The following is a 17599-nucleotide window of genomic DNA, read 5'->3' as shown; positions in this document are numbered from 1 at the left end:
TTTTTGCGACTGATTTATTCAATCAATATAACTCAACTCTCTTTTTTTTTCACTACTATGATTAAAAAACTAATCAACAAGTTCTATGTTGACATACCAATATTCAATGCTCTAAAGCTTCAGGCTTCAATACCTTCCCTCATTGAATCATTGTTGTCAACCTCAATGCATTTTCTCAACATTTGAAGTCTGGGTATCAGGTACATGGTACAATAAAGCACCGGCTGTTTCTCTATATACTCTATAAGGAAAAGTGCAATTCAATTCATCTTCATCTTCCTTCCCTAATTGAATGCTTTCTTTTATTATAGACTTTGAAACAGGCTTACAGTCCTCATAATCTTCACTTCTTCTTTGTGAATAACCCTTGATTGCTAAACGTACTTTGTATTTGTCAATGAATCCATCTGGATTTGTCTCGAACTCAAATATCCACTTGCAAGGTATTGCCTTGTCTCCCGCTGGTAAATTTTTCATTTCCCAGGTACAATTTTCTTGCAGTGATCTTATCTTTCTCTCCATAGCTGAAATCCAGTTTTCTTTTTCATTGCAAGGTTCATTGACTTCTGCAGCAACTTCCATGATATAATTTTCAAAATGCATAGGCAGCTTCGTTTCTCTTCTATTTCTCAGCTGTCTCTTCAGTAAGATGTCGTCTCCTTTAATATCATCAAAGACAATCTCTTCAGTTATATGTTCGTCTTCTACAACATTTTGCTTTGCTTCTATAGCTTCTCTCTGTGTGTTTCTCATTTCTGGATTTACATGGATATCTTCTATCATTTCTTTTTCGGATTGATCTTCAAATTCATCATTTTTCAGTGAATCCTTATTTTTTATGAATTCAAGAACATTTTCTTGTGGAAGTGTAGAAAGATTCTCTTTCTCAGTCTCATTCATTATCTGTAAGGATTTGCACTCATCAAAAATGACATCTCTTGATCTGAAAAATCTCCTTTTTTCAAATGACCAAATTCTGTATCCATCGTCGTTATCATAACCCATGAGAACACCGTTGACTGCTTTCTTATCCATTTTCTTCCGGTTTTTCTTCGGAACATGAGCATAGCAAGTACTACCTATAATTCTAAGATGCTTGAGATTAGGCTTCTTCTTGTGCCATACCTCAAAAGGTGATTGATTATCGATCCCTGAATTGCTTGTTCGGTTTAAAATGTATGTAGCTGTATTCACCATTTCTGCCCAAAAAGTCTGATCGAATAATACTTCTCTTGCGTGCATCAAAGCTCTTGCTGTCTCTACAACAGTTCTGTTCTCCCTTTCAGCACAACCGTTTTGTTGAGGTGTGTATGGCATTATTAGTCTTTGTCTGATTCCATGATGGCTTAGAATTTTTCGCACTCGCCCATTGTCGAATTCACTGCCGTTATCTGACAAAATCTCTCTTATGCCATATCCTTCAGCTTTGATTTCAGCACTTACTGTTTTCAGTTTTTCTACAACTTCAGATTTGTGCTTAATAAAATAGACAAAACGGTATCTGCAATAGTCATCTTTGAATAGCACATAGTAGCGGTAACCAGATTTTGACTTGCTTTAGAAAGGTCCAAAAACATCTGAATGTATCAGTAAACCAGGTGAGCTGGGTCGTTCCCTTGTACCAAATTTGAGTGCATGAGCTTTTCCATAAACACACCCCTCGCAAACGTCACTATCTAGGTTGACTTCAATGCCTAGTTCACGCTTCAATACTGTTCTCACATGTCTTTTATTCTGGTGGCCAAATCTTTCGTGGTAGAGCTGTAATGCATTTTCCTTATTAATAAAATTGATTTCATTCGAAGTTTCTGCTCTTATGGCTTTCATATCAAGTTTATATAAGCCCCCTGAGAGACTTCTCGAACCCACAATCAATTTTTCGCCAGATAATTTGAAATAGCATTCTTCAGCCTTAGAAACAAATTCACTGTCAGGGTTTTTATCTTGTGCTGATAATGTTGAAAACAATTTTTTTCTTATACTTGGGACATACCATACTTGAGATAGAAAAAACTCGTATTTTTCTCCATTCTCCCAAGATTGTACACGAATCGCTGGTACGGAGTCCCCATTTGCTGTTTTTACTTGGTGATTTTGATCAAATGGTTTGAAGGTTTCAAACAACTCACTTTGGTTGGTGATGTGGTTTGTTGCCCCATTATCAACATACCAATTGTCATTATCATTCTCGCAAAACAACACATCACTGGAGACTGTTAATAAAGAAACGTTTTTTGTTTTCACTCCATTGTTCTTCTTAGGTTTCACAGGTTTTGGTTGCTTACCATCTGCTTTCCATTTTGAAGAATCTTTCACTTTATGCCCTTTCAGTTTGCAGTAATTGCATATCAAGTTATTTCTTTTGTATGCACCACTATAAAGAACCTCTTGTCGGCTTTCAGACTTTGTTGTTAGTGCTTTCTCATATACACATAACTGGCTTGTCAAATTGTCCACATTTTTGTCTGTATCGGACATTAAGATCCAGCTAGACTTGAATGAGAAATACTCTGCAGGCAACGTGTCTAATATTTTACAAATAAGAAGAATTTCAGGTAACTCACAATTACATGTCTTTCCATTTGTAATTTTATCTTTGGAAATTTCTTTTTGTAAACTGTTAACCAATTTTTTCAGCTTCGAAGTATGCATTGCGATATCATCATCTGCTTGTTTTACGTAACTGAAAAATTGCATACAAACATCATATGTCTTTTTCTCGACATTTCCATCCATAAGTCTGTGCAATTCCAGCCAAACATCTCTTGCAGTCGAAAAACGCATGACTTTTTCCAAAGTTTCTTGTGTCATATTGACAGTCAAAATTAAAAGAGCACTGCTATCAGCTTGATTGAATTCCATAAGATTTTTGTCATACTTGGATTTGTCTTCTTGCGTTGTATTTTCTTCCAAGGGTTTAGGAGCTTGAAGTTTGCCCTCTAAAACTTCCAATCCTCGTTTCACTGACCTCAGTAATACCAATCTTGTACTTCCAAGTCGACCAATTTTCTTTTACCTATAGTAAGCCTATCTGTACTTTGCTGGCATCCATTATTTACTCCACCAAAATACTTTTTTACTTCTTATTGAAGGAGAAAAACTTTCTGTCACAAACCTTTTACCTTTTACGGAACTTTTTTATTATTTTATTTTTCCAGATGTAAACTTCTGTTTTATAATCTACAAACCGCGCTCTGCTACCATGTTGAAGTATAATAAACAGATCTTTTCTAGATTAAAATAATAAAATTACGAACTCGTTTTTGCAACTGATTTATTCAATCAATATAACTCAACTCTCTTTTTTTTCACTACTATGATTAAAAAACTAATCAACAAGTTCTATGTTGACATACAAATATTCAATGCTCTAAAGCTTCAGGCTTCAATATCAACTCCTTCAAGATGAACCAATTATGTAGAATACATCCTGATATCACGGGGATACAAATTAGATTTAGTCTGACCGTCTCCAATAATTTCAATCGACAAAATTGTTTTTTTTTTCTTTTCACGAAACACATCAAAAATTCTTCGATATAAGCTCCGCTTTCGTTCGGCAAAACACGTATGCACCTCTTGCTCCGTGGTCTCGTGACCTATCAACCGTTCGCACCTTACACCGCACGCTCCGCACCGATGTGGATTTGCAGAACGCAGTAATAGAATATCTAACAGTTGCCAAAAATAATAAATATTCTGCTTACTAAAAATTTGACAATTAGGAAAAATATCGTATTCCAAATCTTGAAATTTGCATATTTAATCGGGAATCACTCATATAAGTATATTTCATTCAATACAATACAATAATACATTCATAACGATATAGTAAAATTGTGGATTTGAAAATATATTACAATCCGACAACGTAATCTAACCATGTTGGGGACATGTAAAAATTACGTATACTCCTCCTATGTATGTTTATTACTATATGCGCGCACTTTATGTCAAATTTGATAGTTCATGTTGGGCACAAAATTTGCTCACTGAAAATGACGTATGCTCCCTCTATGTTTATAACTCTGAGCTTTAAAATAATGACATTCATCATAAACAACTGATACTAACAACGTATTCGACTGGCTGCACCAGTTCGAATTAATTCGAATTTTTGTAGAGCTAAATGACATAATTAGCTCGAATTAATTCGCAGTGGTGCAGCCAGTCGAATATGCCATTAATTAAATCTACTAGAAACGAACGAATTCCTAACACCCTCACTTAAGGTTGTAGACTACTTTGCGCTGAAACTGCAATTCCGCTAGATGGAGCTACCCGAAAATTTTTGGTAAATTTGTACCTGACACACCCATTCTACTTGAAGAACCGCCTGTTTGGTATTTATTGCCCCTAATAAAATCTCAACTCTCGATGAAGCCCAGCAAAGAGTAAATTTGTGTTTCTGTAAACTTTAGAAATTCAGTTCAGTTTAGATACAGTGGCGTATCCTAGGGAGGGAGGATAAGGGGGATATATACCCCCCAGGAGGAATATCCATTATATGTAACAACCTTATATATCACAATCTCATTATGAGTAAGCAAAATTCTTTGGAAAACTTCTTCAAAAGAAGGAAAATTTGTTATATTTGTTTAGTTATATATTACTAAATAAGATAATTACTGTGAATATTGTGAATACAGAAATGACAATGAACCACTGTCATGGACGTTTATCGAATATGGATAATAGAAAAAAATATATGATCATCTCTGAGTGTATGATTTCACAGAGAAAATCAGAAATAGTGCAAATTGAGATTTCTAGAATGAAAAATTCGAGAAACTTATATATATATATATATATATATATATATATATATATATATATATATATATATATATATTACTTTCTGCAAACTTCCATTCAAAATTGCAGTTATTGCAATTATTTTCTACAGCTAGCCTGAAGAAGAGTTTTATAGTTGAAAGTCTGACCACTGGTGCAAATGTTTCTCCATAATCTTCTCCCCCTTTTTGAGAAAATCCTTTTGCTACCAGTCTAGCTTTATGAAGCTGTGTTGCTCATAGCTAAAATTTTCTTCAGATATGCATTCATCATTTCTTATGTTATTAAGGTTTCCTTTTGATCATTTTATCCTCATTTAGATTTGAAATAATCTGAATTTTCTTCGTTTCACATTCTTCACTCAAAATAGTTATTTGTTGAGGGTGTTGAAAATTCATTTTTTCTGGTTCAATGAAAACTACATCTCGTGCTTTGATAATTTTCTTAGAATTTTTTATGTTAAGCAACCGATAACCTTTTGAAATTTCACACTATCCTACCATCATGTATTGACATGATTTGGAATCCATCTTCTTTCTTAGATATTTTTTCTCATGAACTTGAGCCCTGCAGCCGAATATCCTCAAGTGAGATCAATCAATGTTTTGATTAGACTAAACTCCCTCAGAAATGAACTTATAACGAATTTATTATTATTATTATATTATTATAATGAAGAAGTCCAGAAAAGCTAACATTAACACAAATATTCCTTCGACCAATTCAGAACCATCAAAGTCTCCACAATCAACCTCTACAAACCTGTAACACCATGTGTTTTTATTCATGTAATCTTTACTTAAGGCTAAAGTCATAAAAATATATACAGGGTGTCCCGTAAAGAACACGTCAAACCGAGGGAGAATGTAGATCAAAGTATAACCCACCTGCTATGACAAAATTCCCATTAAAAAAGTCTTACCGTTTTCGAGATATTTTTTTTTTTGGAAAATAATGAATTGTTGCCCCTTTCAATAGTTTTGTCCTTACGGTTGGTACAATTTTACACCTTTTTGGTTATTTTTTTCAGTAAAATATTGCTGAAGAATGATTTTAACGTTTACATTAAAAACATCCTCCGAACATTTCAGAGGGGGGCTATGAGAAATATTTTTATTGGAAATTTTGGTAGTGGATTATTTTGTTCATGAAGTTGAGTCCATCGTAGTGGAACCAAAATGTACCAAGCTACTGCTGCACATTACACCAATAAATTGTCTATTTTATAGTCATTTCAAAAAGGTATCACACAAGTCCTTTGTTATTCAAAGAAAAAAGATATGGCTGTTTTTATCCAAATGGGTACGTTTCTGACAAAATCAAGTTTGTCAATTCTGTTAAGAAATCTTCGATGTTGTATTACTTAGTGAACAATGGTAATTGTTTACGTGCGAAAATATTACTCGCAGAATTATTCACCTCAACGAAATTCAATTTTGCCGGCAAATTTTGCGAAAACATCATGCAGATCCAGATTTTTTAAATAAAATCATTTGGAGCGACGAGTCTTCCTGCACCACGGATGGGTACATGAAGACCTAAATCCTCTGGACTTTTAATATTGGGGCTGCCCAAAAGACAAAGTATACGCAACACCCATACGTGATGAAGCCGAATTGCGGATGCGTTCTCTCAATTCGGCTTCATCAGGTATGGGTGTTGCGTATACTTTGTCTTTCAGGCAGCTCAAATAATAAAAGTCCATAGGATTTAGGTCAGGTGAACGAGGAGGCCACAAAATTTTACCTCCTCTTCCAATCCATCGGTGGGAATCAGTTCTATTCAAATGTGCGGTAACTTCGAGTCCGTACGCACAGACTACGTCGCAGCGCCAGAAGCACATCTTCCAATAAAATGGGCAGCTGGTTGGTTGAAAATTCCAAATAATTGTTTGCGTTCAGTAATGGCGGCAGTTCGATCGGGCCCAAAATTGCACCATTAAATATTCCAGTCCATAAATTGATCTTGAATCGATATTGTGATCTATCTTCTCTCACCTCGTGTGGATTTATGATATTCCAGCTATGCAAATTGTGGAGATTCATGCACCCATCCTTGGTACAGGAAGACTCGTCGCTCCAAATGATCTTATTAAAAAAATCTGGATCTTCATGTTTTCGCAAAATTTGCCGGTAAAATTGAATTTCGTTGAGATTAATAATTATGCGAGTAATATTTTCGCACGTGAACAATTGCCATTGTTCACTAAAGTAATGCAACATCAATAACAAATGACTTGTGTGATACCTTTTTGAAATCACTATAAAATAGACAATTTATTGGTGTAATGTGCAGCAGTAGCTCGGTACATTTTGGTTTCACTACGATGGGCTAAGCTTCATGAAGAAAATAATCCACTACCAAAATTTCCAATAAAAATATTTCTCATAGCCCCTCTTTGAAATGTTCGGAGGATGTTTTTAATGTAAACGTTAAAATCATTCTTCAGCAATATTTTACTGAAAAAATTAACCAAAAAGGTTGTAAAAAAATATCTCGAAAACGACTTTTATAATGGGAATTTTGTCATAGCAGGTGGGTTATACTTTGATCAACATTCTCCCTCGGTTCGACGTGGTCTTTACGGGACACCAAATTTTATTATTATTCACTATTTTTATTTCTATTTTGTAAACTGAGAAGGTTAAGAGTAGCTTTAGCTAATCTTCGCCTTTTTAGGGCAAATGTATGTACATTTGTTGAATAAAGTCGATTTATTATTATTATTTTGTGGATAAGTCCATTGTGAATATTTCATAACCGTGTAAAAATGGATGGTAGCCAATACAAACTCTTATCTCAGATTTAATACAAATAATAATATATCACTGACCCCATTATCTTCTCCTCCAATGTCATTCTTGTAATCAGCCTATAAACATTAACAACTTTTCGTTGACCAATCCTATGAGCTCGATCCATAGCTTGAAGATCTTTCATGGGATTCCAGTCATGCTCTACAAATATGACCGTATCTGCTCCTGTCAAATTCAATCCCAGTCCTCCTACTTGAGTCGTCAATAATAACACATCAATTGATGGGTCATTATTAAATCTGAAAAAATGAAGGTGGTAGTACCAATTATATTTGTAGCATACATTTTTCCAATACGAACTATATATCACTTGATAGATTGCTAATAAAAATAATATGTATAATCAACCAGAATATTGATATCGAGTTATCTATATCTATACTTATAATGAGATGCAATTGAGAATTTTATGCATATCTTACTGGAAATGATCTTTAAATGAAACGCCACTGAGATATTTCAAGCTAAAAATAATTTTTGAATTCCTCATTCAATGACAAGAATCTAAAATTTCTTTTTTGTATTGGGCGCCGGTTTTATGCGAAAAATAAAACCTCTAAAGGAATATTTTCCATATCTTCATTAAATTATCTATTAATAGGTAGTTCTTGATAATGTATTAGAGTTAAGATGTTTTATTTTGCGACCTATACGGTAATAAGGCATGGGCGATGTTTCTGTCACGAATTGAACAAGCAATTTAAACATTATTTTTATTGAGAGCAATAAGCAGTCAATTTTTAAGAAAAACTTCAACACCCTGCATTTTGGAATACAAAGTATTTGCGAGCAATAGTTATATGTATAGCAAACTGTCATAATTTTTTATCCAGAACCACTCCCTGAAGTTTGTCGCACTCATTCCCTGAAACCTTATACAGGGTTTGCCACAAAGGATGGAAGTTTTTCTAATTGCTAGTTTTCATCCCCTATTCGGGTAAGAGAGGTTGGGAGGGTACCGTTCGACTCGTGAGTTCCTAGCATTTTTTAGCAGTTCACATTAAGAAACCTAAAAAAAAAATATCGTTCTATGGAATAATGTCAGAGCGAAATCTTCGGTCAGGGGACTGGCAATATAGAAACAGTTTGAGATTGTGAACCGGAAGGTGTAGGATGCTATGAACCCGGATATATGTATGTATGTACAGTCCAGGAATTATTGACATCCCGGATGGCTTTGGAAAATCGAAATTAAGTTGGTAGTGGCTCATTAGTAACATTTTGAATTGCAGATTTCGGGTTGGCATTGGAAATGTCATCGACAGGAGGTTAGATTTCAGTTTGTTTGTGTTATTGGTTTTGATCGAAGAAATTTTGAAACTTAAAAGTTGTATCAATTTCAAACACACATTGATTAGTTTATTTCAGTATTTCTCACAGTACCGTTTGAAAAAAAGAAGAAGGCAAGTTATTACAACCTGGATTATTAGTGGAAGAAAACCTGTGCAATACGATTTCACCTTCAAAGAATCATTGAATGATTTGATTGTTACCAAAAGCCGAGCCAAAAGCAACCAATATATCAGCCTGGATGAAATTTCACCAAATAGCATCTGGATTTTAATCAATCAAAGACAACATTACATAAACTTAATTGGTTACAAGTTCAAAACAGTTAATAAAAGGAATTCTTATTGATAAACAGAAAAATATAATAAGTTGAGTATGATTTTATGGTGAATACAGAGAATATTTGCAACAAAATGTTAAATTCATTTATCTGGAGGAAACTTGGTTATTTGAAAATGCCAGCATTATTCAACAGTGGACTCTAGAAAGAAAACAAAATATTTTTCAAGTATATTCAAGGGTAAAAGTAGAAGGAGCACTATTTTGAATGCTGGATATTTGGATTTTTACCTGGATGTTTTGTTTTGATCATGAGGATTATATAAATCTATGAAGAGAGAATTATTTTATAATTGGATTGCTAAACAAAGTATTGGCATTGCATCTATAGTTTATTTATATTCTATATTGAAATTAAGTATTGTTATATCAGTTTTTTGTTCTTCAATGAGTAATCCAAAAATCTAATGAATTCCATTTGCTTTATAGAATTTTTACTGAGTATTTAATCGAAAAATATATTCAGAAGAGTAACTTCAAGAATTTCTTCACCTCTTACCCACTTGAAGATAATAATAGAATGCAATAAAATTTTAAAATTCACAATTTAAAAATAATTTCATGCAAAAATGCTTTAAGTGAGTGAGTTAAAGCTGTTATGGGCGAAATAATTTATGTAATTTAATAGAAACTAGTATAAAACCATTTCAATAAAAAACAGAAAACTTGAGTACAAATAGTACCTATATTTTTCATACAAGTTTAATCAATCATTCATGTCATGAACAGTTTCAATAAATAGTGACTTTAGGAAGTAATTTACACATCGGCTGATAAATTGGTTCCAATTTTGAAAGTTACAGTACAACTGTGATGTCGAAATTTTTCATATACTAAATGGATCCTTTGAATTTTATTTCTGTCTTATTATGATATGGCTCTTCCATTCACTAAGCTACACTATTTAAATTTATCAACCAGTTTCTTCTGTTTTCTTCACCAGTTTAGACACCACAGTAAAAATGATCCATAAGAGTTATTTGATAAGAATTTTGCAAGCAGGTTGGTATCCAGTGTCCATCAGTAATGCAACAATTTTTGAAGAGCCTTTGGTGAAACGGAATATGCATATTTTAATGATCTTCAATGGGATCTTTCATGGGCGACTCTTAAATGAATAAATACTCTTCATTGGATTTCCTTGAAATGAGATAGCACTTTACTATATTTTTACGTTATATTATCTGAATTTCAATTTATGAAATCATGACTGTATGCGTCCCTTCGTAATAATCGTATTTTCGAAAATTCAGGATCTTTCAAATACAAAAATGATGAAAATAATTCAAACTGGTTATTTCTATGATGAACCATAGCAATTTTTAGTGATATTTTTGTAACCAGAAATGAAGCCGCGACTAGACTTTCATGGCCTACTTCGATGTCAATAATTCCTGAATGGACTGTATATTGTGGAGGCGTGTACAGTTCAGAACCGCGTTAAGGAGCTAGAGCCCTCTGAAAATCTCCAAAACGACGTCACCTAAAGTGTATAATATGACAAATTCTAATATTTATTGAACTTTACGATAACGCAGAGTTGTAAAGCATTACCTTTGAACTACAGAATGTCGAAGACTAGAAGCGATTGATCCATCTAAACGCAGATAGGTGACAGTTGGCATGTGTTTCTTGAATAAGTCATTCTCTATAATATCTAACATAGCTTTGAGCTGACAAAACACCAATGCTCTGTGTTGATTTATCACTAGTTGTGTTGAAGCTTGTGATCCTGAGGAACCAATACCACAATCTTGAAGAAGTTGCCTGAAATTTATAAAATTATTAAAAAAAGGATCACAACAATCCCTCCAAAACTGACTGAGAAAAAATAATTGCTTGTGTTGAGAAAAAAAATAAGAAATAAAAAGAAAATGCTTATGTTAAGAATGTGACGATTTTTTAAACAATACTATCTATATTATTTTCATGTAGTACTTACATCAGAGCAGGTAATTTTGCTGAATGGTTTATGTCATCTAATTCAGACTGGTTTTGCTTTAATTTCTTTAGAATGTTTTGATATTGAGGGTGACTATGATTCAGAACCAGTTTAGGATGATTACAAACATTCTGAAGATATCTCAAAGCTTGGAATATATGGGTGTTGCCTTGCAGAGATGCGCCAGTTGAGCCAGTAGTTAAAGAATCCTGTTAATTTTTAATTTCATCAATGTTCAAAAATTAATTAATCAAAAATCATGATTGATAGAAAAATATGATTTTCAATGGCATTTAAAAAACAAAATCAAGGAAATAATTTATTAAATATCATGAATGGTATATTTTACTGATCGAAGATCATTGTTCAGAGGAGAAAAGCGATGACTCCAATTATTTTCTCAGAACTAAAATGGCGTTGTGTGACGTCATCACTAATAGAGCGTATTCTTTCTTGTGTTTTGCTTGTACAGGGTGGGCGAGGTAAGCGGCTATAACTCAGAATCCACACCCATCGCAGAGACTCGCGGTAAAAATTTTTACCACTAAAGTGTACAAAAAATACACTGAAAACTGAAAATTGTTTAGAAGTTCATACCTCTACCGCTAGGAGGCCAAATAGCTATCGCTATTCACTATAAATGAATTTTACTCGAAAATGTTTCATATCAAGTTGATGGAAACATATCATCACTGTAATAATAATAAGTTTATTGGTTCGAAAACTACAAATAAACTTGAAAAATACTGTGGAGTTATTCAATGACAACTGTGTACAGCTACATACTTGACGAATTCTGTATCTTCTTGAATTGTTACTTTCGATTTTACGACATAAAATAAGACTAGGGGAAAGGGAGAAATCTGACTGAAAATATCTGTAACTTCAGTTTGGCTCAACATTTTTGAGAAAATTAGATCTCGTTTGAGAGATAACATCTTTTTGATTGATGAAAAAATATACTCATGATGAATTTGTTTTTGCTGCTTCCGATAGGGGGAGCTAAGTCAAAAGTTCGTTGTTTTGTTCATTTTTCCCCGAAATTTCAAATGTAATGATAAAATTTTCTTAGGAGAAACATAATTCCTCCATTACATCCCTGACCTTGGTTCTCTCCCTGATTTCCTTGTTCCTGGTTTTGTCTCTCAATGATATATTGAGCATAGCACGTTCCATTGCCCTCTGTGCTAAGTTTATTTGAACTGTTAACTGTGAGGGTTATGGACGTTATGGTCTCCATCCCGTATGTGGCAACAGGTAGGATACAGGAGTCAAAAATTTTACGTTTAAGATTTATAAGAATGTCCGGATTCTTTAATATATGTGCAAGGTTTCCAAAAGCTGCCCACATTAGCGATACTCTCCTAGCGACCTCTGATCGCTGATTATCCTTTCCCAAAGTGATATTGTGTCCCAAATATATATAATGAGAAACATTTTCTATTTGTTGCTGATCTATCGTGATGGCAACATTTTCCCCGCTCATAATTTTGGTCTTCTGGATGTTCATCTTCAGACCAACATGTTTTGATGCAAGATTCAATTCTCTTATTATCTCCTCCAATTCGTGAATATCACTGGAAAACAAGACAATGTTGTCAGCGAATCGCAGGTGGTTGAGAAATGAGCCGTCAACTTTGATGCCTTTCATTTGCCAATTAAGTTTTTTAAATACATCTTCAAGTAGTTTAGTATAAACTTCTGTAATTTTGTATAAATATTAATGTGATATCTGAGCTTGCGTCTTCTTCAAGAGTTCGACTATCTTAGGACTAATATTGTTACTTAAAGCTACACGTCAATCATCAGTCACACTCAAACGATTTCTTGTCTTGTTTTAAATTACCAACAAAACAGGAAATCGTTCTTCTAACAAAAAAGCTGTTAAAAAAAACATAAAATAGCGCAAGGCGATTTCTCGAAGTTTGGTATAAAAAATTGCCGTTTTACACCAAAACGACTGAAGTGAATTTGATTCAAAAGCATCTTTGCAGTTTCTATCATTCTGAAATTCAATGAGTTCTTCCTGAATTTCTTCCGTTACTTCTCTGTGCTAAAAGGGTTACGAATCAGTTTTTGATCAACTTCAGCTCTGTGGTAGGTATATTCTGGGTAGTTACGATTGAATTCATAAATCAGCTTTTGTAAAAGTGTCTCGATATTTTTCTTTAAATTTGCCTTACTATTTTATCATATTTCGGGTCTTCCACAAGTGCTTTCAATGTCGCAAATGGAGAATAATTTTCTTCAATATTACGCATCCACATCTGAACTTTGCAAATAAAAACCTCGAAGTTTATCTTCAAAAATGAATATATAGGCGACGTTTTCGAATTTATTATTTCCGGAACCTTGCAGTTTCATATTCAATTTATTTAAATGTGTGAAAATATCCACAAGATATGCCAAACTCATCTGACATGCTGGATCAGTAAACTGTTTCAACAAATCATTAATTTTTTTGTCAACCAAAAAAATTTCAACCTCTGCTCTTAGTTCATATAATCGTCCCAACATATTACCTTTCAATAACCATCGAACTTATGTGTGAAAAAGAAATGCCTCATGGCCAGAATCTATTTCAATGCATAATTTTTTTGTGAATTTGAAACACGGGTTTTTATAACATTGCCAACTTTTATGGCCATCATTGAGGCACACAGGAAGAATTTTAGAAGCTAATGTCTGGCGATGTATGTTACAGTGCGTTGTTATTATCTTCGGATTTTTTTTCTTTATAAACCTCGCCAGCCCGGAAGGTGATCTTAACATTGCAGGAGCACCATTAGTACAGAGGCCAAAGATATAAGATTATGCGGATATCAAATGAAGAACTGTGAACCATTCGCGGACCATATTTTGGCTTCTGCGGACCACTGGTTGGGAACCCATGATCTAAATGATCGGGACAAGATCTCACGTTTTCTGGTATGTAAATATTCCTCGAAATGAATATATCACCTCTACATTCATTCGATATTCTTCGAATATTCACAACTGAATTACAAATCATACAAGAATTGTTTGTTGTTTGCGTTAAAACGTTCAAACGAATGCAAGCTGGATCTAGTTCAATAAGCGTGATTTCGTTCAGGACTGATCTATTACAATTGAGACAGATTCTTGTTTGATTTGTCACAGGAATTGGAGGATAACCTTGCATATCTCGTCTTGAAATCGCTATTTCCCGTTTAAATTCATTTTCTTCACCGCATAGAAGCTGCATTTGGCCAGGAGCAAGTCTCACATTACATTTTATTGTATAAGGTCTAGTAATGAACCTCAAACACGGCAGTAATACCCATAGTAAACAACCTTTATCATCTAAATGATCGGGACAAGATCTCACGTTTTCTGGTACGTAAATATTCCTCGAAATGAATATATCAACTCTGCATTCATTCGATATTCTTCGAATATTCACAACTGAATTACAAATCATACAAGAATTGTTTGTTGTTTACGTTGAAACGTTCAAACGAATGCAAGCTGGATCTAGTTCAATAAGCGTGATTTCGTTCAGGACTGATCTATTACAATTGAGACAGATTCTTGTTTGATTTGTCACAGGAATTGGAGGATAACCTTGCACATCACGTCTTGAAATCGCTATTTCCCGTTTAAATTCATTTTCTTCACCGCGTAGAAGCTGCATTCGGCCAGGAGCAAGTCTCACATTACAGATGAAGCATTCAGTTCGATTCGAATATGCCATAATATCAATGTGTATCACTTCAACTTCTTAGAATGAGCATTGATGACTGAATAAACTAAGATATTTTGATAAGACAGTTTTAGCAATTGTTGTATTTTCATTCACGACGACTTTGATTCTCTTAGCACGTGGATTATGAAAATCAAGTTGAATGCTAAATAGATAATGTAAGATTTGCTCCGCGTCAAATGCAACTTTTCTGCGATGATGAACGAGAACCCATCACATTCGAAAGGTATACACTATAAGACCAAGAGATGAAATATTTTTGAGAGTGAGAGTTTATTCCAGGTTCCGGAGCGCAGCAAAGTATCAGCTCTGGATTGTGTACACTAACGGTGGTTAAGAGTCAATACAGGGATATTATTGCACATGCAAATCGGGTGCCAGGACCGTCGGGTTGTGCTCACATTGCTAGCGTTTTATGGTTACCAAATCATTAATTTTGCCCTCGATTCTTGCGATTGCTAATATAATTTTAAATTGTTTTTTGTTTATTATCATTATTGTTACTGTTATTATGAATGTTACTCTCATTATTATATTGTTTTTGATTGATCTACTCATTCATTTTGCCAACGATCATATTATTAGATAGTATTCATTCGTATGTGTGAAGTTCAAAAAGTTCATAGAAAAAAAAAAATATTTTCAAGAATTCGTGGGTTAATATCAGAAGTTCCATTCATAGTTAGCTTCCAACACTTGGACTTCTATATTCTACCCGTATAGTACTATATTGCATCAAAACTGCAGACATTTTCACGGATTTGTTTGTCTGTGAGATGCTATAATCAATTTCGAGACATTCTGAGGAAAATGTCTTGGCACCCCATTGTCAGATTATCGAGATTTGTGAGAAACAAATCACATATCATATGTAAATGACATCAATAGTGATCACAATTGTTATCCCTGAGGATATATGATTATGATTTTCCCATTTTCCCCCATTACAGCTCGCGATGCCTGGTTATGAACATTTCGGCTAACATATTTGATATTATTGGACATCAGATATATAAGGATTCAGTTATTATGGTCTCTCTTAAAAAATCTCACAATATGTCGTATCTCGGTCATGTGAATTATTCTGGCGTCATCTTGTGGCATGAAAAGATGTATGGAAGATCTTGGATTTTGTATCTCATTTCATAGCCAATGTGGAGCAGTGTATAAAAAATTATCGATGGCGGTGCCTAATATAACCAAGGATGATCATTTATCAGTCGGGTTCTGGCCGCCGAACATCCAAATTCCATCAAAACCAGAAATGAGAGCTCCCCGATTGATGAGCAAAAACCCCGAAAATTGCAAAAAAATCCATTTTCAAAGCTCCATATCTCGAAAACTGTCCATTTTTGAGCTTTGTGGCTAAGGACACTTCTGATCAGTTTATCAAAAACTACAACATATCAAAAATTCGGCCAAATTCACGGAAAGCCATTTCCCATACTAAACGTGCGGATTCACTTATTTATATTTCTATTTTGTAAAATATTGTATGTCAATTTTTCTGGTACCAGATATCTTAAAGATTCAGATTGTGAAATACTTGTGTAAATATGAGAGGTGTTTTATCGACCTGGGTTTTTGTTTCTTTCATTTGGTGAATTCAGAGATCAGAACCACGACTCAAAACAAACGAGTGTTCTCGGACATTTTGAGTTTATCAAGAGGTTACAACGTTTGGTATGGAATTTTACAATAGCGAATTATTAAGCAACACTTTTTTGATACGCCATTGACTGGTGCCGTTTTTTTTAAATTTTTTGAAAGAACCATTTGCCGATCTTGTTAGAAGATGTGCCATTGGCAACCAGGGGAAACATGTTCCTGCAATTGGACGGATGCGTAGCTGATTTTTCAATCGATGTGAGAAACCACATCAACGAAACTTTTCAGTGGCGCTGGATAGGAAGGGGAAGCTCATTTCTTTATTACTTAGCCAGCCTGGTCACCCGATCTGACGTGTCTCGATTTTTATTTATGGGGACGCATAATAGACATTGTGTATCAAACACAACCAACAACTAGAGTAAATATACAAAATAGAATCCGAAAAGCCATTCACCACAACTCGCAGTGGCCAAAATTGAAGCGGGTTTTTTTCCACCCAACCAAAATTAGAATAATGTGTGCTACAAAACGGAAGACAAATCGAAATTTTGTGGTCATTATTCAGGTCATTTATATGCTCCTCCTCCTATGGATCGTTCTCCATTTACCATTATTTCATCATTTATTTTCAGTGAACAGTGTGTAGCAGTTGATTCAAAAAGACTATTAAAGTTCTTATCTTGCGCTGCAAGAACTGAAGTTTCTCGAAATATTTGGCATATACAAAATGTCATGCAAAGTCGAATTCCAACCAACATTTGAGTTAGATTTTATAGTGCCTTTCCATAAAGCTTTGAGAACTTTTTTACCAGCTGCTCTTATTTATTGAACATATTCAAATTATTCGTACTATGAAATATTCAAGTGAATTAGCTCAGGGGCGGATACAGGGGGGGGGGCATGCCTCCCCCCTCGCGGACCTTATAAATATAAAAATGTATCCTGAAAAATCGAAACATACGTGGGCACTCACAAGGGTGAAAGATTGGATATGATCTAGAATGGTTGAAGACAGGTTGAATGTATCGGTGATGAATAAAAAGTAAAATAAATTATTTCTGCTTTATCTATTTATTTTCACAA

At 34.1% G+C, this 17599-nt stretch overlaps 1 protein-coding gene across 2 annotated transcripts in view; it reads right to left on the bottom strand.

Annotated features, from left to right (window-relative positions):
- The window catches only part of LOC123682842 (TATA-binding protein-associated factor 172), a 123526-nt gene that overhangs the window by 7222 nt on the left and 98705 nt on the right, over positions 1 to 17599 (bottom strand). For both annotated transcript variants that reach the window (XM_045621642.1, XM_045621643.1), the window contains 3 exons: positions 11182 to 11390; positions 10794 to 11006; positions 7628 to 7849 (listed from right to left, as the gene is read on the bottom strand). In XM_045621642.1, coding sequence (XP_045477598.1) covers positions 7628 to 7849; positions 10794 to 11006; positions 11182 to 11390 — 644 coding nt within the window. The remainder of the gene's footprint in view (positions 1 to 7627; positions 7850 to 10793; positions 11007 to 11181; positions 11391 to 17599) is intronic.

This window comes from Harmonia axyridis, chromosome 6 (genome assembly GCF_914767665.1).
Source record: "Harmonia axyridis chromosome 6, icHarAxyr1.1, whole genome shotgun sequence".
In the NCBI taxonomy this organism is placed as follows: domain Eukaryota; kingdom Metazoa; phylum Arthropoda; class Insecta; order Coleoptera; family Coccinellidae; genus Harmonia; species Harmonia axyridis.
This window is presented reverse-complemented; position numbering and strand designations above follow the sequence as displayed.